Source organism: Chelonia mydas, chromosome 14 (genome assembly GCF_015237465.2).
Source record: "Chelonia mydas isolate rCheMyd1 chromosome 14, rCheMyd1.pri.v2, whole genome shotgun sequence".
In the NCBI taxonomy this organism is placed as follows: Eukaryota; Metazoa; Chordata; order Testudines; family Cheloniidae; genus Chelonia; species Chelonia mydas.
In genome coordinates this window covers 8149887-8172788 of record NC_051254.2, presented here as the reverse complement: position 1 = coordinate 8172788, position 22902 = coordinate 8149887, and the positions used below count along the sequence as shown (strand labels likewise).

General features: G+C 42.5%; 1 protein-coding gene across 8 annotated transcripts in view; it reads right to left on the bottom strand.

The window, feature by feature from the left end:
• The window catches only part of PITPNC1 (phosphatidylinositol transfer protein cytoplasmic 1), a 198495-nt gene that overhangs the window by 80223 nt on the left and 95370 nt on the right, over positions 1 to 22902 (bottom strand). For all 8 annotated transcript variants that reach the window (XM_037914090.2, XM_037914088.2, XM_043527639.1 and 5 more), the window contains 2 exons: positions 16208 to 16296; positions 15728 to 15735 (listed from right to left, as the gene is read on the bottom strand). In XM_037914090.2, coding sequence (XP_037770018.1) covers positions 15728 to 15735; positions 16208 to 16296 — 97 coding nt within the window. The remainder of the gene's footprint in view (positions 1 to 15727; positions 15736 to 16207; positions 16297 to 22902) is intronic.

Genomic DNA, 22902 nt, shown 5'->3' with positions numbered 1-22902 from the left:
AGGGAGGTGGTGGAATCTCCTTCCTTAGATATTTTTAAGGTCAGGCTTGACAAAGCCCGGGCTGGGATGATTTAGTTGGGGATTGGTCCTGCTTTGAGCAGGGGGTTGGACTAGATAACCTCCGGAGGTCCCTTCCAACCCTGACGTTCTATGATTCTTCTTCTGACAAGTCTGTTTAGATGATAATCTCCACAACATCACTGCAGTTTGGAAAAAAGTCCGTATCAGTTTTCACTTTTCCTCTCTACCCATAAATATCAGATATTATCAGCTAAGCAACTGTCTGTCAGCAATGAGGCAGATCAGGATGCTTCTTAACACAGAACCCAGCCATTTTACATGCTATGCTCCAGACTGAATTGCACCAGCTTGCAGCAGCTTGACAAACCACTACTTAATGAGGTGGTTGTTTCCTGTGCTCCCGAGTCTAGACTCTCCTTAAAGTCCAAACCCCAGGATACAAAGATATTTTTCCAAAATACTATTCATATGTAACTAATGGAGAGATGCTCTGCCTGAGTCTGCAGACAGCCTGAAACATTAGCTATGAAAGGTGTGCCCTCCCCCCGCTCATTTCAATGGGGCAGTAACTCTGCAGTCTACTGATTGTCATTTAAGTATGGTATTTTCAAAATGCTCAGTGTTGGCCTAACTCTGCCCCCATCCAAGTCAATGGTGGTCTTCTTGATTTCAGTGGGAGCAGAGTTAGGTCAACGCTGAACGCATTTGGAACTACCACCCTAAATTTCAGTGTTTTAAACTACTGCATTGAGGATCAAAGCACACGAGAAAGGAGAGTGAAAACATTATAACGATTTGCACAATCTAGAACGAGTGCCATCTCCTGTTGGCATCAGTACTGAGAAAAGATAGGGAGAACAGCACCACTTATTTTCTCCCTCTAGAGCGAACCCTGACTACATTTAATGTCTCTTCATCATGCCGTATTTTGCCACTAGCTATCCTGTTTGATTGCCTTCCTGAGAAGCAATAGGCTGGCATGGAAACACTGGTATATTTCACTAAAGCTGTTTTAGCAAGTGTAGCAGGGTGGCGTGCCTCTTAGGGTATGGCTACAGAGCATTTTGGACCCAGCGTGAGTGAGCCTCCCAGCCCTGCAGACTTGGGCTGGAGGGGCTCATGCTAGCACTCTGAAAATGGCTGAGTAGACAGTGCTTTGAAGATGCGGCTTGGGCTGTAGCTTGGGCTCTGACGTTATACAATTATTTTTAGAGCACCAGCACGAGCCCCGCTAGCCCAAGTCGGCAGACCTGGGCTGGGAGGCTTTCTCCTGATCACTTCAACATGCTGTGTAGACATACCTATGAAGGCTGGAGGGCCTGGTGCTAAACCTGATTACTAAAGAGGCACACCTGAGCTGGATCAAGTGATTCCCCAAAGAGCAGCAGGAAGCTGCAGGGAAAAGGGAGGAGGCTCAGGAGTGAGTGAGAAAGGCTGCAGTAGGGGTGCTGGAACAATTTACATAGTGGGGGTGCTGTTATTACTACTTCGAGCCAGCACCACTGATCCTGAAACCCAGGGAGTCGCCCCAGCTAGGAAGGGCCGGGAGTAGCCGGCTAACACTGGGAAGCCCTCAGACACCCAGGGAGTTTGAGGCTGTGCCCAGTTTAAGGCTGGAGGGAAGATTTTTTGTGTTTAATTTTGAATTTTAAGTTAATACACCAGACCCCCAGCAGGCCTTGTGAAAGCCTCTTATTTGAGTTTATTGAGGAAGCCCTGAGGGGCCACATGCAGGGCTGCCCTTAGGCCTCAAGGGGGTGCCTGGAAGGAGGCCATTCGTTGATGCCTAAGGACCCCAGCCACCATGTCCTATATAGCAAAAGACGTGTGCACTTTCCTGAGGTGGGCAGCAGAGCTGGAGCACGATCACCGCAAACACCTGGGAATGAAGATGCTGATCATGGTTGGCCTCCTGGTGCCCCTTGTCTACTACCTGAAGTGCCACAAGTGGTCTGTACTAAAGAGCAGAAAAATCGTGCACCGGCCCCCCAAGTAAGCACTGGACCGGAGCCTGCTGCCCTGCGGGCCTTGGCCACCCAGCCGCCGCGCAGCCCCTCCCGGGACAGGAATGTATGTACAGCTGGACAGACAGATGGGTATAGCCCACTCCTCATGATGCATTACTCTTATTTAATGTCCTCTCCCTTGGACACAGCCGCTCGCCTGATAGGCCGGGAAAGGACTCTGGGAAGGGGGGCGGCTGCTGTGTGCATGTGCCCGCTGGGAGGGGCAGAAATAAACCTTCAGTCTTCAGTGGGAAAGTGTGGTGTGGTGTGTTGGCCTAGGCCCTCCCCGCGGGGCCCTCGCCTTCCCCTGGCCCTGTCACTCCCACGTGCTGCCCTGCCCCATGTCCTTCCCACCCCAGCTACCTGCCTGGTGGGGATCCCAGTACAGCCAGAGGGGAAGGCCTGTGCCCTGCAGCCCCAGCTTCCTGGGGGGCCTGTGTGTAATGGTGGCATTTATTAAACCATTCTGTCCGTCCCCACCCACCCCCCCAAAACAAAACAAAACAAAAAACAAAACAAAAAAAACCTCACAACCTTTGCTTCCATAAGCCCCAATGAGCTAGGACATCCCTTTGATAAATAATCCGTTCGCGAAATACCAAGTCTTAAAAGAAAAGAAAATCCCCGTGGAATCCCAGCATTCTCCTGAAAAATTAGCTTCAGCAACTGCGTGTGTGGGATGAGAGCTTCAAGAACTATGTCTTTGTCACCTGGCAGCTTGTTTCCCCCGAAGAAACATTAAGGGAAGATTAAAGACTGAGAATTTGAGTGCCATTTGCCTCATATGGTATAATGGGAAAGAAACTAGGAAACCATATGTCCTGCCCAGCCACCAGGTTCTAATCTAAATGCATGTGTAGTACAGTTGCTGGGGCTGTAACAAATCTGGCTGAAACTAAAAATGGCAATGGGAACTTAAAAAAGCCCCCCAAAATACTAAAATCCACCTACAGTTACTGGATTGCAAATAGAACTTAAAATCATTTAAGTTATTGGCAGCTGCTGTTGTAGTAGCACTGGCTTTCAGCAACACTTAGGCGAGGTCCAAGTTTTTGTACAAGTCACAGAATGTATTTTGTGATTCATCAGATGCTCTCTGAGTAATTGGCACAGAGCTCTGGCAGAACCAGGGAACTGTTTATGCAGCACTCAGAAGGCTTTCTTATTCATCACGCACAAAGAATTTTTTTCCCCTTAAAGAACAAGAATTAGGCAAGAATTAAAATCAGACACAAAAGTGAAAGCTCGGAAATGATTTTTTTAGTGAATTACTCTTCAAGGCACCACTCCTTCCTGCCCTGCCTCCCTCGGGGATGTATTCCAGCACAAACCTGGCAGCTGATTGATACACAGGGCATGCACAGGAACGTATGGGGCAATTCCATTTCCAATTTTCCATTTCAACATCTCTAAGGTTTGCAAAGGTTTGTCTGAGGTTTCCTCTCAGAGAAAAAACAAGTAGCAATTCCAGGCTATCATATTTTTACTTAATTTTTTCATTAAATCTTAAATTCTGTAGAACATGTCTAAATTTGCAGGATTCCCCTTGTCTTTTACGACCCTTAGTCCTAAGTTTCTTTTCTGTACAACTGTCTTGATAGCTGACTTATATATCGTGGCTATCAAATCCACGGAAATTGCATTATAAACTCACTTTGAATATCTCAAGCATCCTGCAAACCCATGATATTTACAATCAGATGTGTAGGGAGAATGCAATGCACAAAAAGTTGAAATACATTAAGATTTTGCTTTCTGAGGCCATGAGGAGATTTCACAGCAGAAGAGAGCAAGTAGTGAAACAAATGCATCTATCTGTAAGAGTAATTACCAGATTTAAACGTGAGTATTCCCAGATTAAAGAAGGGGGAAGTGAAAGCAGTATATGGAAAATACATACCACAGTTGGGTTTTCAATTCACTACAGACACTCTCTTGAAAATGAAAGGCTATTTTTAGCATGATGATTGATTAGTGTTGTCATAGCAATAAGAAACACTTACAGGAACAGGATAAAATGTAAGCAAGCCAAAACCACTGCCAAAGCCTTAAAGGGACAGAGTCAAACACATATGGCATTTTGCAGTCAATCTATGGATAGGGCTGTAAAAATAATCCTTTCATAGCTATTACTGTACATCTGAGGTGGATGAAGGGATTACTGTGGTTTGCAATAAAACTGCTGGCCAGAAGGCTAGAGAAAAGGGTTCCTTTGCCCTTTGTAACCTATTCAGGAAGCTGGGGAACAGTATTTTAGCTAGTTTCATTACCCATTGCGGGACCTTCTGCAGAAAATCCAATGAGCTGCTGGAGGCTTCATCAGTGCACTGTACCACTCTATACTCCTCATGAACATTAATCCTGAAGCCTTGGAAACTATTTTTGGATTGTCAGAGTTAATCCTGCTCTTTGCTAGAGTGGCTGAGGCATATTCCCTTAAATCTTAGCACAAAAGCTAAGGGGCAGCAGTCATTTCATGTCAATGCTCAGTCTGGCCATCTCTCCCTTTTCAGGCTTTGTGCTTTCTTATATGTTCACATACATGTTTTCTTGGCAATGAAGTCAGATTTTGCAAGGAGCAAAGTGCCTTTGACTCCCATTGAAGAGCATATCCTAGGACTGGGCCTTATAGACAAGGTGTTTGGGCTGAGTGAAGTGACGTTGGCCAAGTGAAGCAATGTCTTACGCTCAACTTGATAACTTTTCTCTGTCTATAATGCAATAACTTTCGAACCCCACAGCCGATCAATTCCAAAATGTCAGGGAATGTTCTGGGCATCAGTGGACAGAACTCTTGATTTTGGTGAACATCAGAAAACCAGAAGCGGGAAATGGGGGCCTCTGGCATCTGGTTAGCAGACCCAGCAGCTTCAACCATCTCTGTAATTGTCTATAGATTCACAGATTCTAAAGCCAGCTTGTGATCATCTAGTCTGACCTCCTGTATAAACACGGGCCATAGAACGTTCCCAAAATAATTCCTAGGACAGATCTTTTAGAAAAACATTCAATCTTGATTGAAAAACTGTCAGTGATGGAGAATGCACCACAACCCTCATTGAATTGTTCCAATAGTTAATTACTCTCACAATTAAAAATTTACACTGATAGATCAAAGAACCAGTTGATGACAGCCATGAACACCTTCCACCTTCAACTCTGCTCTGTTAAGATGCTGCTACCCTGGACAACTTATCTCCCAGAGAGAAATAAATAAGAATGGTGGTAGGGGAGGGGAAATGGGGAGTTTAAGGAGCATTTCCAGCCAGCGCCACTAAGGGCACTGGAGGGGGAAGGGCAGGGCGGAATCAAGGCCATAGATCCAATCATTCTCTCTTGCACCAGGCAGTGGAGCTGGCCAGCCACCAAGGGAAGAGTGTGCTACATGCCCTGAACAGGTGTAGCAGCAGGCATGCTCCCCCTTGAGGCCTAGGAACACCGTGAGGCACAAAGCTGCACTACTTCCAATGCAAAGCTGTGACTAAAAGCCACACGACAGCCCTTCATGTGCAGCTGGGCTTACTGGGGCAAACCTGAACCAAACCCAAATGGCCCATCTGAATGTGTCTGTCTTTATGGACCCATTGCTCCTCTCAGCTGACTATGTCACTATGGGAACCAGGGGGTCTGAGAGAGCTGCACAGGGCCTCCATTCAGCCTCTGGGGGTTCTTGCAGAATCTGAATTTTTTTCCTGTCCCTCAGAGAGATAAAACCTGTCCTCTGAAGGAATGATCAGATGGAAACTCTGCGCCTCCAGGTCACATTTTCAAGCTTTTCTTCACTGCCATGAGGGCTAGAAACTTTTTTTTTTTAAATGGAAATGTAACCCACATGCTTTATACTGCAGCATTTGCTCTGAAGTCCAAAGAAAGGCAGAGAAGCAATGGGGAGGAGATATGAATACTTTGTATCTCTGCAGATGTGTAAAAGACCAGGCCGAGCAACTCAGCTAGAAGGGACCAGAACATCCAAAAGTGGGGCATGGCAGTTACTGGATGCTGTTTATGAAGGTTTTCATTGTAGGCTAGCCACTTGGCAGGTCACAGCCATTCATCCTCTGAAAGCTCAGCCAATCAGAGCACAGCAGGTAAGGGAAGTAATAAATATAGGAGTTGTAGACAGTCCTGTGGACTCAGTGGCTGATGCATGCAGATGTGTCTGCTGTGAGAGCTGCGTCCCAGTACCTGTCCCATTTTGGATATAGGTAAGTGCTATTCTAGCTTTCCTTAGTAGAAAAGCTCTCCATTAGGATAATGTTTGGTCCACTACTGTGTGTATCATGGATCTAGACAGAGAGCGGGGAGGCTACAGGACTTATATTTAGCCATTAGTTAACAGCTTGAAATTGAGATTCTATCTCAGTTAAAGAGAGGACCGGGCAGAGCTCAGTCAGAGAGGGTTTGTACATTCAGACCTGATTTAACTGGGCTCACGAAGAAAAGCTAGTGCCTTCTAGAAGTCCAGGGAATGGACATTTTATATGCTGATCCCAATACATGTACCACTTCGGATACAGGCTACAGATTTCTGTTTCACAAGCAACTGAAGTCCAGTCAACTGTGGAGGCCCCAGACTGTTTGCTGACTCAGTTCTGAAGTGTTTGGAAAGGAACTGCCTTTGTTCATGAGCTCTGAAGAGTCAATACACATTGTTGAGACTGAGAAATTGGAGAATCTGTTTATATGTATGTAGCAAGGCATTGAAGTGTATATGTTATGTTAAAATATATATGTAACAGCAGCAAAGGGGGAAATCTGTATGAAGAATACCAACAGATTTGCTGCCTAATAGCTTGTATTTACAGTATTCATAAGTATTCCAAATAATACTTGCAATGTACAGGATGATTTGTAATGTTTTGTGTGTGCATCAAATGGTTATTTACTGAGAAATTGTATGGTACTGTCTCATACTGGGAACGATTAACACCTATTTACCAGGGTTTTGCATGCAATAGCTCTGAGGTTTAACTCTGCGTAATACTTTCAGAAAAGTCCTGAAAAGAGAGAAATCTGGCCTGTGCTTCAGCAGAGAGTTAAGCTGAGGTGCAGGAAGAAAGGGAACATAATAGAGCTGTACATAATATCCCCTCAGCATCTTCCTACCCCATCACAAAAGCTCAAAATCTGGTGTAGTCACATGACTCCAAAGGCTGAAGCCCTGACACAAGCCTATGCCCTAAACTAGCCTTGATTATAGAAGTAAATCAAGGGAAAGACCTGTTGGGTTACTTGTCCATCCCTGGCCAATGAAGCATTGTTCCCTATAGCATATATATTAGTGCTTTTATGGGGAGTTTCTTGTCTCTGTATGGGAAGAGCCCAAAAAAGGATGATTTAGCCACAGGTTTGTAAATCTGTGCTGCAATGTAACTGATTTTTAAGAACAATGATGAAGAAAAACTGCACAAGGTTGTGCCCACAGTGCAGAACCCGCATTACATCACAAACCACCCAGGCTTTGCTCTTGTTGCCACTTCATTATAGTCCCTTGATCTTTGTGTGGTTAACTACATCATATGCTCTCCAGAGAGACGCATGCAGAGAGAGAGAATGTTGTGAAGAGCTGGACTAGCCTGGGGTAATCACCTTCCACCTGCCTAAAAACTTCTGTAGCTTCATCTGGAAAATTTACTCTCCACTTCATTGTCTAAAACCTGGCTTTTTGTTTTCAGTGCAGAATGGCTGCACCCATTGGAGTGATTCCCGTAGAGGGAAGGCTTGATTCTGATCTCACTGACATGGGGATTTACACTGGGGTGACTTCATTGAAGCAACTCTTGATTTACACAAGAGCAGAACCGGGCCCATTAGTCTGTAAGGTGCTCTGGGGTCTTTCAGGGTATAAAAGCACTGTCTAAATATAGTCTGTTCTTATTCATTTTCACAAGTTTAAGATAACGGTTCAGATCCTAATGAGAGATGATGTCTTCCAAAGTGAGTGAAAAAGACAGTGTGCAGGAATGTGGAGGTGATATTTGGTCAGTCATGAGCCTAATTTTGCTCTCACTTACACCAGTGTCATTCTGGAGTAACTCCTCTGACTTCAACAGTTTCACTATATTTACACCAATGTAAAGGAGACAAGAATTTGGCCCAGATATGTAGGCCTTTATGACTTCAATTTAGAGCTGCGGGATTCACCACTTCACCCCAATACATGTTTGAAGTTGCGTTAACTTTAATTAAGCTTAAAATGAATGAAAAGCTTATCCAGCTTCCTGCCAACCCTCACATTCTCTGAAACCACTTTTAATATGAGAGAGACTGAGATCTTTGGAAATGTTGTACTAATAATTTATGAACAGTGAAACTCATCTCAAGTGATCATCTCAAGGGAAAAGAAACAAAAAATAAGCTCGGTAGGAGAGGTTTCCTAACCACTGCCTATTCCTGCCCGACTTGGGTTTAAAATCTATTTTTCAAATAAAGATAGTTACAGCATCCCAGATAAAAACAGACTTTTTTTCCAATAAAGACAGTCAGTCCCCTTCCCCAGCCCACCCTGACATGTTCAGAACCAGCCTGGAGCTCGCTCCCTTGTGGCACAGGGTGAAATCCTGGCTGCATAGAAGTCAGTGGGAGTTTTGCCATCGATTTCAGTGGGGCCAGGATTTCACCCTGGTACAAGTGTCCCCTGCACAAGTTGCTTTTTCCCTCTTATCATTTCTATGTTGCTGGGGTGCTGTAGCTGTGGCTTTCTACCAACAAGCAAATTCCATGCAGAGGATTCCCACTCTCTATTGTCATAATACTTTCTGTATGCTTGTGCATCCAAAATCCTGAAACTGCTACTAATGCTAGAGACACAATCAGGGTGCAAACACCACCACAGCTATTATAGACACTGCATTAGAAACAGAGAAACTCTACCTATCAACAAACTCAGTCACTTCACCCCAAACTCCCTGGGTTACAGCTATGTTTAATTCAGAGAGGAAAGCTCCCACTCATGGTAAAACTGAAGGGCTAAAATCCCCATGCATCACACTGCATTATTTTTACTCCAGTCTAGGTGGGCGGAAAATAGATTTCATTAAAAAGATTTAAAAAGCTACTGGATGTTGGAAGCTAATGAGTGTGGGACACAAATTCTCCTTGCATATGCAAACACAATTTCCATTGCATATTCCTACATTTTTGGTTGTTAAAAGGCAGATGTAGTATTAGACAAATATGTACCAGTTTTTCCTAGTCTCTTACATGATCCTTTTTACTTCTTAGCCTTTGGCTGGAACTCACTGATTTATATTCTGTGCACTCAACATTTTACACTCTGTACCAGGGGGTGCTGTATTATTGATGGTGTTTTATATTTTTGCTGGCTGTGGCTTTAAATGGGCTGTAATATGTAAGAAATCAACTATTTTATTGGTGTACTAAATTCTAAAAAGAGCAGAGAAGTTAGTGCACTCTGGGCCTGAGCCTCCACCATTGACGTCAATGAGATCGTCGTAAGCTTGGACACTAAAAGGACTAGGGTCATAAGGAGATTTTTAGTCTGTAAACAGCCAATAACGATCTGATTTTAAAATCCTTTTAAACCTCTAATTTTCACTGGTGTACAGTTTGTGCTCAGCAAAAGCTAGGCTCTGTAAATTAAATGTATCTTGGCCCGTTAGCAAAATACTAATCAATCACAGATTTTTAAGCATAAGGGCAACACACTATTTGGGCCCTGATCCTGCACTGTGATCCATGCAGGTGGATTGATTAGTTTATATAGAGCACTATTTATTTCTATGGGCTTCGTATGGCTATAGCAGTCTGCCCATGCAGATCACACTGCAGGATTGGGGCATTAGGTTGTAAACGGAACAGGCCTTGTTATCTTTCTGAATATCTGTTAAGTGCCTAACACAATTTTGATACCAAATACAAATTATAATGGTGTAGTTTTTTAAAAAAAATTATTGCCAAGATTTTATCTTAACAATAGATAAAACTTAACCCAATTCATCCAAAAATGAAGCAAGAGGAAGTTTAACTTTGGAAAAAAATTTTGCTGTGCAAACACTGGGTGGCAGTTACTGAGTCTGGTAGATCAAGAAACCACTTTCCTTAAAGCAGCTGGCTCTCCTCATTATGGGCCTCATGGAAGTAAACAGGAGTCTCTGACTCGATGACTGCAATGTTTTGCAAATGCAAACTCAGGTGGAAGTTGTACACATGACATGGTTTTCTTCTGCCTCTTACAGCATCTAGATAGATGGAATTTTCAGAGTCTTTTTTCATAAATAGCCCCCATATTACTGCCTACCCGTAGGAAACTGTGCACAGCACAGGAGTGTGAACACACAGTAATGCCACTCATTACCAACTGCTTACGGCACAAGCTGGTGTCAATCAGGATGACAAGTATGTGATTTTATAAGAAGTTATGATCATGATGACTGGAAAATGGATGGCTTGGTAATGTCATGAATGCTGTGACTTTCCTGTTATTTCTCAATCCTAGAAAAGCTATGTGTGGGTCCTTTGGTGAAATCTGCATTGGGATCGGTGCCAGGTTCTTCTTCCTTCCTGCAGTTAGGAGGACGATCCATATAACCTCCAGTCATCAAACAGCTCTCCCTGCTAGATCGCCCAAACTTGGAAGAGAGGGAAACTTCATGGCCAGCCCTGATGCACGTCTAAAAGTCCAAGAAGTCAAAAGTCAAAGAGAAAGGCAATGATGTGAAGAGTAGGGCAGAGCTAGGAGGATGAGACAAAGGAGACAAAAAGATGAGGAGTAGAGTATGGAAGACAAGATAAGGGGCGGGAGAGTGGCAAAGATGGGAACAGTGCTGTAGGGAGGAGAGAGTAGCAGAGACATATGATTCCATGAAAAGGAGCAAGGAAACTACAAAGAGAAGTTCAGCACAAACAGCCAAGTTCAGTAGGAAAACGGCTGTTTACATCACAGGTGCAGACTCTAGGAGATGAAACAGTGAAGGAATAAGCTGCCTCTAACCACTCTGAACCTGACATTGATGACTCTATTCATTCATTGATTCAGGCTCTTCTTGTTCTCTGAAATACTGGAACAGTAGCTTGCTGAGAAAAAAAGAGGGCCAGAAGTAAGCAGATGCAGCGTTGATAAAGAAAGCAGCAGTGTTTCCTAAATTGGAGAATATTTGATGTTGACTGAATCATAATAACCAAGTAGGAGAATAAAGGAATTCTCATAGGCATCCTATAAGGGGAAGATTCAATAGAAGCTCTTAAAGATGGAAAACAGCTTTAGACGCATGTGAATTTGACATGATTCGAAGGCAGACAGGCTGATAAAGAGAAAAATGAGCAAACACAGCAACATTTTATAAAAATATAGGGAAATGTTGCTTGGCAGGAGAATTCTGACTTCCCCAAAGATTTTGGAATTGTTACTTGCTAACCTGGGTCTTGTACCTGTAACTCATATACAACTCCAATTGCCATTCACTTCACAGTGAGTTTTAGCTGGACAAGCTCAGCTCTTTGATCATTAGGGGTCTAACTAGCCAAGCACAGCTGAATTTTCACCTAATAAATTCAGAGGCAGTCTTGCAGTTGCCAGTTGGGATAAGTATTTGAGAATTCTGAAATAAAGTGTTTGCTCATTAATTTGTATTAGGCCCCAGTACTGCAATTGATAGCTGCTGCTGCTTGCATGACTGATAGAGCCTATTAGCATGTTCATTAAAAGCATATCAATAGGATGCATCCAAAATTCAAGCAGTGGCATTCAGATAAGGGAAAAAACAAGAGATTCCCCTCCCCCCAAATTCTTTGAAATTTTATCTGAAACAAAAGTCTGCTCCCTTGCTTAACTCTACTGTCTGTCAATCAAGGTAATCACTGTACTTCTTGATAACTTATTTTATGGATAAATTAGCAGCTGATTAAGTGAAGCACGTAACTGGTCTGTTCTCAAAATTAGTAGGTCAATAATGGGACATTTAACAACTATCACTCTGGTGCCCTGATACTTGTCAACTGAAGTATTATATTCTCCATGAATCACTTGCTATAGGAAAAATAGTGTCAATGTGATAGATCATCAGTACAGGATTATTGTCTCCTGTTTTCTCTTCAAAAATTGTTTTTCATAAACACTTCTGTATTTAGATTCTATTCTCATTGAAGCCAGTGGCAGGTGGAGGGCAATTCTTTTCTGATATCTGCAGGTTGATCAACTTATGCCTATTTAATGTCCCATATTATCTTAGCTTCCATACTTATAACTATGGTCAAAAATTTTATCAGTGGTCCAATTTGATCATGGTGTGATCAAAACGTGTTGCAGCTGGTTTTAAAATTGCAGACCCAGTTTTTAAGTATTGCTTGGTACTGTGAAAATTGACTGCAGAAGTATTTGAAATTAGCCTTAGTGTGTGATGGGACTGCACATGTGAACCAGCAAAAGGTCTGCTTGAATTCTGCTTACATTAGCTTTTTGTTAGGTTCCCCCCCCCCCCCCCCCCCCCCCCCTTCCCTCTATGTGGATATCTGCAAACGTTTTGAGACTGATTTTCAATGTATTCTGAACATGAGACTGATTTGTCTGGACCAGGACTGAGTCATACAGTGTTGGTGACGAGGTTGTTTATTTGTTTATTTTGAAGCTTCTGTCTTGTTCTCCACAATCTCAGCTTTCACTTTGAACAGGTCACATGAGTATTTGTTCTGTGCTCCTCATTGGCTAACAGGTATAGTATCCCTGCTCTAGAAGCCATCTTCACTTGGTTTCTGAGAGAGAGGGCAGAGAGAGAGAGAGAGATTGCTTTTCCATTAATTCTCTTTGATCCAGCTGGACAGATCCAGAAAAGAAAAGTCTCCTCAGGATCTTTTACTCTGGCAGACAAAGGCCTATTAAGCTTACAGAATTACCCCCATAGCTTGGGACAGTTTTTAGTATTTAATATTTTGCCTTATAAAATTTTCAAGCTTGAGTGTTGTGGGTGCTCAGTCACTTTTCATCTAGGTGTCTAAAAATGACTTTAGTACCTCTTGACACCTAATTATGAAGATTTTGGCAAATACTTTTAAGTGGACCACCTACATTGGACACAATAATGTAGGCGATGGGTAACTATTGTTCAACATAACCTCATAATACTTTCTGTGTTTTCCATTTCTGTTTCAATGCACCCAAGCTTTTACAGGGGGCTTTCATCACTTTTCTTGGAAGACATTTTGTAGTAGTTCCATTAAGAAGTTTTGTTGATATGTGCCTGAAATGTTCTTTGCTTAATTTTGTCTCAATATTCCTAGCTGTGTCTCCTGGCATCACCCACAAGAATTACTCCCTCCTCCCCACAGACAGTTGTATCCACTCTTAGTTATTATTTAACCAAATTTTACATTTACAATCCCTTTTAATCTTTCTTCATAAGTCAATCTCTCCAGCCCCTTGATCAGTTTTTATTGCTCTTCTCTGAAGTCTCCAATTGGTGAGTATCTCTTGTATGGAAGTTTACAGAACTGAAATCCACGTCCTATCTGTGGTTCTTACCAGAGTTGTGCAATGAGGGACGGACTATAACATCTCTGATTCAGATTTGCTGTCTGACTAATAACAATACCTAGCTTTTATATACTGTGTTACTTTTTTGGGGGTGCCTTATGGTATTGCATTTCAAATTAATATATATTTTGCCATCTGCTATCACTCCCTAGGCCCTTTCAACATTCCCAACTGTTTCCCACCCATTAGTATCTTTGCTTTGGGTTTTCTTTCCCCAGATGTAGTCACTCGTGTGTAAACAGGTCTTGGTGATTTACTGCAGTTGTTTTCTCCAGTTGGCTCCATAACATCTTCCTTAGTCAATTGCTATCAGGAACACGGTTTAGATTTTTGCGTGGAAAAGGAATTCTCTTTCTCTATAAGAAAGACTGATCCAAAAGTTCACATTTAACTTAGCAATTACATGCACATCCCCATTAGCTCTTCTCTTGGTAGTTTTCTCCACTATTAAAAATTATCTACTTTTAACAGGTAAACAGTTAATGAAAAGTTTTCAGAGTGTAAAACAGAGCATAGGTAATGGATGCCAATGCCACATTTCATGATGTATGTCAACTTCCTTACACAATTTAGGGAAAAGTTCTGCTCCCAAATCCGCAGTGCGAGGAGATGATCCTCAGCTGGCGTAAACTGTCATAAGCCCATTGAAGTTACTGGACCTGTGACAATATACAGCAATGAATGATCTGCCCTCAGATCACTATTGTTGATTCTGCACTCGTTCCAAGTGTGGACTACCACTTACGCCCATAGGAATATCGTGCATGACACAAATGCAGAACATACATAAAAAATCTGCCAGGCAATCTGGTGAGTAGAGTTTGGCACTTAAGTTTTAACTAACACTTTCCTCTGTCTACTCTACCTACCTCCTGCATGTTCTTAGCTCTGCACCTCCTCCCAACTGTCCCTAGATTTCTTCTCTTCCACTTTCATCACATTAATCTCTTGCTCATTTGAAAAATGTTGCATAAGCATTTTAAATGCTGTACTATCAATATAGAAGGGATGGTGTAAAAGGGCATGCTTGCTCTGTAGTGTCTGCTGATGGCTAGTATGGTGGCTCTGCTGAGGCCTGCCTCAGTTTCTCCTTAACTCCTTAAAGAGTCCACACAGGCCAGATATTCAAAATATTCCCCCTTCTGGGGTCCAATTTATTAAGTCCTATACACAATCTTTCAAAATAGATTCAGACCTACAGTCCTCACCGCAGTTTCAGCTGGACCCTGCCACTCTTCCCAGAGGGTCCATCCTCTCTTTTAAAGTTCCTTTCTTTTGCCCCAGTCCCAAGCTGGGCACAACCCCTATTCCCTGAAAGTCTGTCTTCCCACCCTCCAGTGCCTCTTGCTTGGAGTTTGGCCTTCTCCACAGGCCTCCTCACTGACTCAGGGGCCTGTAGGAGCCATCCTACTCCCTGCACTGTCTGCAGGCATCTTCTTACAACCTGCAGCTATTTCCCCCTTTATAAGGCCCAGGTACTTTCCCTTAAGCACTGTTGGGCACCAGGTAGTTCGTCCAGGTGCACTGGACCTCACTCCCTCTTAAAGGGGCCAGTCACCCTGTGACAGATGGGTTATACTTGATCTTTGCTTTGAGGGTCAATCTAACTCAGGGTAGGACCTTCTCAGTTACAGGACCGTATGTCTGGAATGTCATCCTTGAGGACATCCACCCATGTTTCTCTCTCCAAGGCTCAGCTAAAGGTTTTTTTTATGCAGGCTAGTACCTCTGTAAACATTTGGTCTCTCTTTATGTGCCTATTCTTTTGCCCAGCTCCGTTTGAGGGAATGGTTGGTTTTTCTGGGCATCGGGCCCAGTTTCTGTTTCATTTTGACTACAGATGGTACAGTTTCCCAGATCCTATACCCAGAGACAAGCACTTTATAAGTGTTAAAAAATAAAATAAAATCTGTCTCTTGTCTCCAAGTAAGAACCAGGACTTTAAAAACCCTGCTTTTATAGAAACTTCTTTTCTGTGATAGCTACAGTCATTACCAAGTTATCAAAATAAGTTAAATAATTTATAAGAGCTCCATAAAACACTTTAAATTAGCTTCAATGTGCTTGAACAATTACATAAAATAAAGTTCCAGTATCAAACCTGCTCAGCATTAGTGTGGCAGTAAAGGAGCCAGCTTTGGCTTCTACCTCTGGATTTTACGAAGTGATCTTATTTTCAGAATTAAAGAAATAAAGAGTATGGAAAACTTACTGTGTATTCTGGTCCCAGTTTGTCCGTTGGTAAGAGAAGGCAAGAGAGAAAAAAAAAAGCAGAATAAAGTAATGCAAATTATTTTCACTAAATGCGAAGGTATATTAATAATCAAAATCATTGGGTTGAATAAAGTACTGACTTACACTTCACAGTGCAATCCCACTGGAGTCTATGGGACAGCATGGGATACAAGTCAGCATGATATTTAATATACAGTATCTAAAGATCTAGTGCAGAAATTTAAAAGGGGAGAACGTAGCATAGGATGTTTCAGTTTTTACCCATCTATAGTTTCTGCATATTACCCATATTTTTTGGTAATAGCAACTGATGAGAAATAAAAATACACGGTGGTTAAATAGGAATTGTTCAAATATTGTAACGTCTGCCTCTAGGTATGTGGCATGCAGCCTTTAAGGACAGGTGAGACTATCCACAATAAACTTCCAATGTTTTCAGTTTGCTTTGAGTACTTACCTGTGATTGTATATGGGTAATAATTCCAAGCCTTCTCTGTAATGTAAAATATTTTGGGAACAACTGCTCTGGCCCAGCTAGGTAGCTTGCTGCAAAGAAAGGAAATCCCTAATTAGAATATTGATTGACTTGCAAGAACTGTAAGATACTTTCTGATCATGCTCACAATTTGACATGTACTAAGCAGGAGCTACTAACACTGAGTCCTCAAGAAGTAATGTCTGTAAGTTATGTGTCCCTTTAAATCTGCATTGAAATCTCACTTTAGCCAGCTCCTGACCACTGGCCATTGCACTGCCACACATTTATTCATTCTTTTGGGGAGAATAACTTCCCTTTACACTTCTCTAGCTAAGGAGAAGATTCAAAGTATGGGTTTGTGAATTCACAGCCTTGGTCATGTGAGGAATCAGCACAGGTCATAAGATCCAGTGTTTCAGAGTAGCAGCTGTGTTAATCTGTATCTTCAAAAAGAAAAGGAAGACTTGTGGCACCTTAGAGACTAACAAATTTATTTGAGCATAAGCTTTCGTGAGCTGCTCATGAAAGCTTATGCTCAAATACATTTGTTTTCTTTTTGAAGATCCAGTGTGTACTTTACACTGTTCTTACAGTGTTCTTAGCGTAAGAAGACAGCCTTTATCAAGGGTAGTGAGCAAGTATAGTAAACTGGCCTAGTCATTCTGATTCTGTTACTTCTGCCTAAGGAGTTTCTTCTTCCATATTCTCTATTGATGCATAAACTCTTGTATTCCATTAACCCCAAATCCTGATTACGAGACAGGATTTTCTGTGTGCTAATAATACTATGTAGCAATTATAAAGAGCTTTATATTCAAATTAACTATCCCTCACTAACACCCTTGTGAAGTTGGTGGGTATGTATTATTATGTCCATTTTGCAAATGGGGAAACTGATCCAGAATGATAAAGAGCCAGAGTTAGAACGAAGGACCTTTGAGTTCTAGCCCAGAGCCTGCCAGGCAATTTACCAATACACTGGCTACAATACTAGTAGACTAAGAAAACCCTTAGATAACGAGAGAGAGAGAGAGGGGACATGATTTTTTTGTGGTCAAGAAAAACCCCTGTAACCATGCGAAAATACCTCTGACACAGTGACAACCCAGATGGAGTGATGACTTCTATGGGGCTGTACCAGGCAAAAGCCAGTGCAGCATTCAGTTGTTATCTGTATTATGGCCATGCTTAAGAGCTCACTGGGTGCTGTACAAACACAGAACAAAAAGACAGTCCCTGCCCCAAAAAGCTTACAGCTAAGTAATTGCTTTTGAATACTCACTTGGAAAGATAACAACCATGATTAGGCACTATTCCTGACAGGCTGAGGTCAATTTTTGGACTAGCGACTCCAATTTGCGAAGCTCAGAGAACCCCGAGTTATTATGGAGTTGACAAACCTTGGTTTTAAAGGGAAGCAGAGTTTATATACATTTGCTGCTCAAGTATTGCCTTGTGACATCAGCTTTAGCCACCAAAACTGGTGGTGACAATGATGGGGCACTGGCCACAAGGAGAGAGGCAGAAGTTTGGAGGTGACAAATAGAAATACTCTTCGGGGCTCCATTTAAAATAGTCTTGATCAGACCAGAGGCATGACAAAGATGGAGTCTGAACTGAACCACAGCAAGTAGCTTCTGAACTCAATTATCCAAACATAAGGGGGAAATCAATTAAGTTCAACTGTTTGTGAGTTGGATAATTAAGGGAATTTTCAATACCACCAATGCGTGTCAGGGATAACAGAGGGTTTTGGATAATTAAAGATTGTTTGATCAAGATTTTGCTCAATATAAATCTTTGCATTTGTGTGGAAGCCAAAATGCAGAATTACCACATCTAAACCCACAAGTTTTCATGTAAACCAGAAGTTAAGTGCATTGACTTTTTCGCCTTCACAATGACATTGTCTGAAGGTTTGTTTTTTGCTTACCCACGCTTTTCTTGTGAACAAAGCCCTAAGCGGTGGTTCTTGGAGAACAAATTACATAACAAAATTCATTCTGCACATGGGTGGGAAAAATTAGACGGCACACTGGATGCTGTCAGTCTCTCCCAGAAACAGGAAGAAATCTGTTTGTTTGAACTTGATTGCCAGATCTCTGGACAGCGTCTGGAACCCCAGCAGGAATATCAGGGAGGAAGGAACTCCAGGGAGAGGCCCTTTGGTTGGGTTTTATAACTTTCTCACAAAATCTTCACTGTATTTGTTTAGACTTTGCCACTAGGAGGAGAGTCTGGGCTCTCCAGAGAATGAAAGTAAGGCAAGGTCTGTATTTTTTTTTTTTTTTTTTTTTTTTAAGGAGCTCTACAGCTACAGTCTTGAGTGAACCTTAGTCTGCTGCAGTTAGGGTATTTATGTATCAGAATGAGTTGTTTAAAAGTGTCCAGTCATGGCTTGAAACCTACATTCCTTGCTCACGCAAAGCACCCATTGCCCCCAGCAGGAGAAAGGACTACAAGAACACGACCTTTAACTGGTTTTCTGCCTCATTTTGACTGTCACAGAAGTATCTTATAAACAAATCCTCAACCAAGTGCCACTTCATCTCCACTTCATTTCAGAAGTGGTGGTGCGAGTCCAGTGACATCTCTCTGAAATCCACTTGGAAGAAAACATGGGCCTTGTTGTTGGCTCAGAGAACTGGGTTATGGGATTCTAAATGTAAGTGTACTTTCCATTTGTTCTGATCTCTGGAATACATCAGTATGGTAAAAGCTACTTCCTTTGCCAAAGGCTTGGCCTTCTCCACAGTTTGCTTTATACAATGGAAAACTAAGTGTGACACATTATCACTGCTATTATGAATGCCTCATTTGATTGCTGACTCAACTCCCACTGAAGTCAATGGCAAAATGTCCATTGATTTCAATGGAAAGTTGAATTGGGTGCTTTGGATTTGGCTGCCTAGAGTGCAGCTATAAATTATCCTGCTTAGATTTTAATTTTAGTTCTTCAGCAGAAAACCGGGGCTCTTTTTTCCTGAAACTTCTACAACCAGTTAATTTGTTCTTTGAAAAATTAGCTGCTACATCAAATGCTAAATTTGATACTTGACAGTTATAGAATCATAGAACTGGAAGGGACCTTGAGAGGTCATCTGGTCCAGTCCCCTGCACTCATGACAGGAATAAGTATTATCTAGACCATTCCTGACAGGTGTTTGTCTAACCTGCTCTTAAAAATCTCCAGTGGTGGAGATTCCACAACCTCCCTAAGCAATTTATTCCAGTGCTTAACCACCCTGACAGTTAGGAAGTTTTTCCTAGTGTCCAGCCTAAACCTCCCTTGCTGCAATTTGAGCCCATTGCTTCTTGTCCTATCCTCAGAGGTTAAGGAGAACAATTTTTTCCCCTCCTCCTTGTAACAACCTTTTGCGTACTTATCAGGGAACTAATTTTGCAGAAGGTCTCCCTTTACTTTCCATAAAAATTCTGCTCAAATAAGTTGGACTCATTTTAGGTAACAGAGATAAAGGAACACTATATATTTCTATAGCATTCTTTTGTACCTTCAATTCGATTAGCGTAAGCACTATATTTTGACCTTTTATTTCTTGTATTTCCCAAAAGTCTGGCATTTTGCAATTATTTGATTATGATCACTTGTACCTTTAAAATTCTATTTAGTCGGATTGATTAGTCTTTTGATCTGAAGTTGTGAGATTTTAATAAATACACTGTGCTTGTAGTGGGGTCAGCACCCCATGCACCTCCTCATGGCCAGAGGTGCCTCTGCAGTGCCCTGCTAACAGTTTCTCCCTCACAGGGCTTCTTAAACAAATCCACCCTGGCTTTTCTTGTCTATTCACCACCCTTTCTCAGGGCTCTGAGTTTATTCACATAAACAAAACTCAAGGTCCCAAAACACAGGCCATTGGTTTTAACCTCGTCAGGTCCCTGCCAGGCTTTTTCTGCCTGTAGTCTCAGTAGGGAAACTCCATGCCCCAAATCTTTCTGCTGGAACCTGCTCCCTGTCAGCAGTCTCCAATTCACCCTGCTCCCAGACCTTCCTGGTTGGGACCTTTCCTGCTTTGGCAGGCCTGTACCCAGGGCCTACCTGGCTAGAGCCTCAGGCTTCCAGTTCTGGCTTCCAAACCCCGCGATATCGGGGTCTTCCCTGGAGAACATTCCTGAAGTTTTCTGCATTTCCCCCTTCCCTGCTGCCCTTTATAGGGAATTACCTGATCCAACCCAGGCATGCCTCTTTAGTAATCAGAATTGGCTAGCCCCAAGCCCTCCAGCCCATAAGGGGCAAGCTGCCTTGTTACAGTGCTGTTTATAGTTGTAGTTCTATTTAAATTCAATACGTTTGACTTAAAACACTTATGTTACGGCCCTAGCTGAGCTCCCCTTTGTGGACGCTCACCAGGCTGCTCTTCTGGACCCAAACCTTTGGCTCTCATGAGTTTAAGGGTTATTGAGTCTGACCAGTGTTCAGACACTCCCCTATGTCTGGCTTTTCAGGCACACTCCTGGGGTACAGACTCCAATGCTGGTACCCACTCCTGGGTCATGGGGCCCTATAGCCCCGCTGACTTGCACCCCAAGACCACTGTGGACTTTCCCAGTCTCTGCAGTAGCTCTTGCATATCCCCTCCAGAGCTCCACCCTTGTCAGGACTCTGAATTACTGCTTCACCTTTCAGGGAGTTGGTGACACAGACTTTGCCACGGCACTTTACATCACATACAAGTTAATCACAGACTGAGCATACGAGATATACAGATCAATAGAACACCAACAAACAAACACCCCACCGCAGTTCTTGACCCCTCCTAAGGGCCCTTTGGCTCTTCATCAGTGTCTTCCAGAGAGGTGGGGATTCTTCTGCATCCCCTCCTGCCCCCTCCTTTTGTCAGCCAATGGATGGCTGGCGAGAGAGCAGAATTTGTTCTTTTATAAAATTCTAGTTCCCTCTATCAGGTGATCCCCCGAGTGGCTTCAAGTCCCTTGTCAGGCGATTGGTTGCTTGGTTACAGCCTACTTGAAGTCCAGACTGGGTAAGACTGGTTCCTGTGGACTGCAGTACGTGCGTTGTTTGAGGGTGCTTCCATTTGAATGGAAGACCATCCGGATAGACGACCCTTTTTTGCTCTCCATTGTTAGCCCTCTGCTAGATACAAGGATTTTCCCTGATACCACCTGGATGCTTCAGCTGAAAATGGAGGCTGAAGTTGCCAAAGTGAAGACTCAGCAGCACAGTTTAACAATCAAAATGGAGTTCACAAACCAGAATGAAGTTTGCAGATTGACAGACGTGTACTAATCCATCAGAACGCAACATTAGCAGAACTCAGTGAAGGCTTCTGTTGCCCTAAAGTGTATTACTGCCTCTCCTGTTGCTGATAACTTACAACACAGCTATCAAATGAGTTAAACAGGAATGATGGCTGTGTAAAACATTCTCAGAGAAACCAGGTGAAACTAGACTAGTTTCCAGCGTTGCAACGAATTTGAGTCTTAGACTAGTTCCATTGCAAAATTCACCATAGTTCTCGAATATTTAGAGAAAACCTGCATCTACTTTAGAACACTCAGATCTATTTTAAGCTGAAACCACGCAAAAATCACAGTTGTGCTTGGTAACTTGTGCTCAGAAGTACTATGAAAACAGGTGAAAGTCATCAGTTTTTCCTGAGTTCGGAACCCAAAAACTTAAAAGCAAAACTTGGAAGGTACAATGAAACCCCAGAAATCTTGCAAAGTGCTGAGTATGTGTTGATTTAGTTGTCAAAGAATATAAGAAAGCTCCAGCTGGAAAACAATGGGTCACATTTAGCAGATTTACACCTTTTGCAATCCCATTGATCTGATGACAACACTGCATCTAGAACGGTAAACTAAACCAGATGTGGTGGGTGGCTAGGTATGAGCAGCTCAAACATTTAGAATGCCAACAGAGGGTGAAATCCTTGCCCCCTTAAATTTAATGGTCATTTTTCTGTTGTCTTCAATGCAGCCATGATTTCACCCTAAAAGTGAGGTCCAGGAGATATATTAAGGGCTGGAAGGGAGGGACTGGGCTTGTCAGTAGAAGGAGAGGGAGCAGTGAGTGGGTTCAACGGTTAGGAAAGGGTTTAAGACTCGTTGAATCTGCTCACATTTTCCTATGTAGTAGCCATCTTGGACACTGATCCATATATTTTAGAAGTTTTCTGGCCTACATAAACTTTATATTCAGTGTTCTGACAATGTCACAAATTACTGAATGCTGAATTACTGAACAGACAACTACCGGGAAAAAAAAAAAGATCCTTTTATTGCTAATGTACGTAAACTGTTTTTCACCCAAAGCTTCTAATCTAGATTAACGTCAGGTACTTGATAAAAAGCCAGGCCAAGTCAATGTGACTTTGGAATTGTTTATGCTTGAAGATAGAGGGTAAAATCCTGACCCCATTAAAGTCAATGGCAGGTTTGCCATCGTTCCATCCCAGAGAGCCAGGATTTCACCCATAAAATCTAAGAGATGATAGTTCTGAGCAATATATGAATTTGCTCTAGTCCTATATCTGTGACTCACAGAATTGATGATTTGCCCACACAGCACCATCTTTTATGAATGTAACTCATATACTGGTATTTATGGCAAGGCTTTTTCCCCCCATTATAGTGGAAACTACAAACTAAAGTATTTATGGACAGCAGAAGTAGAACAGTCACACCAACAG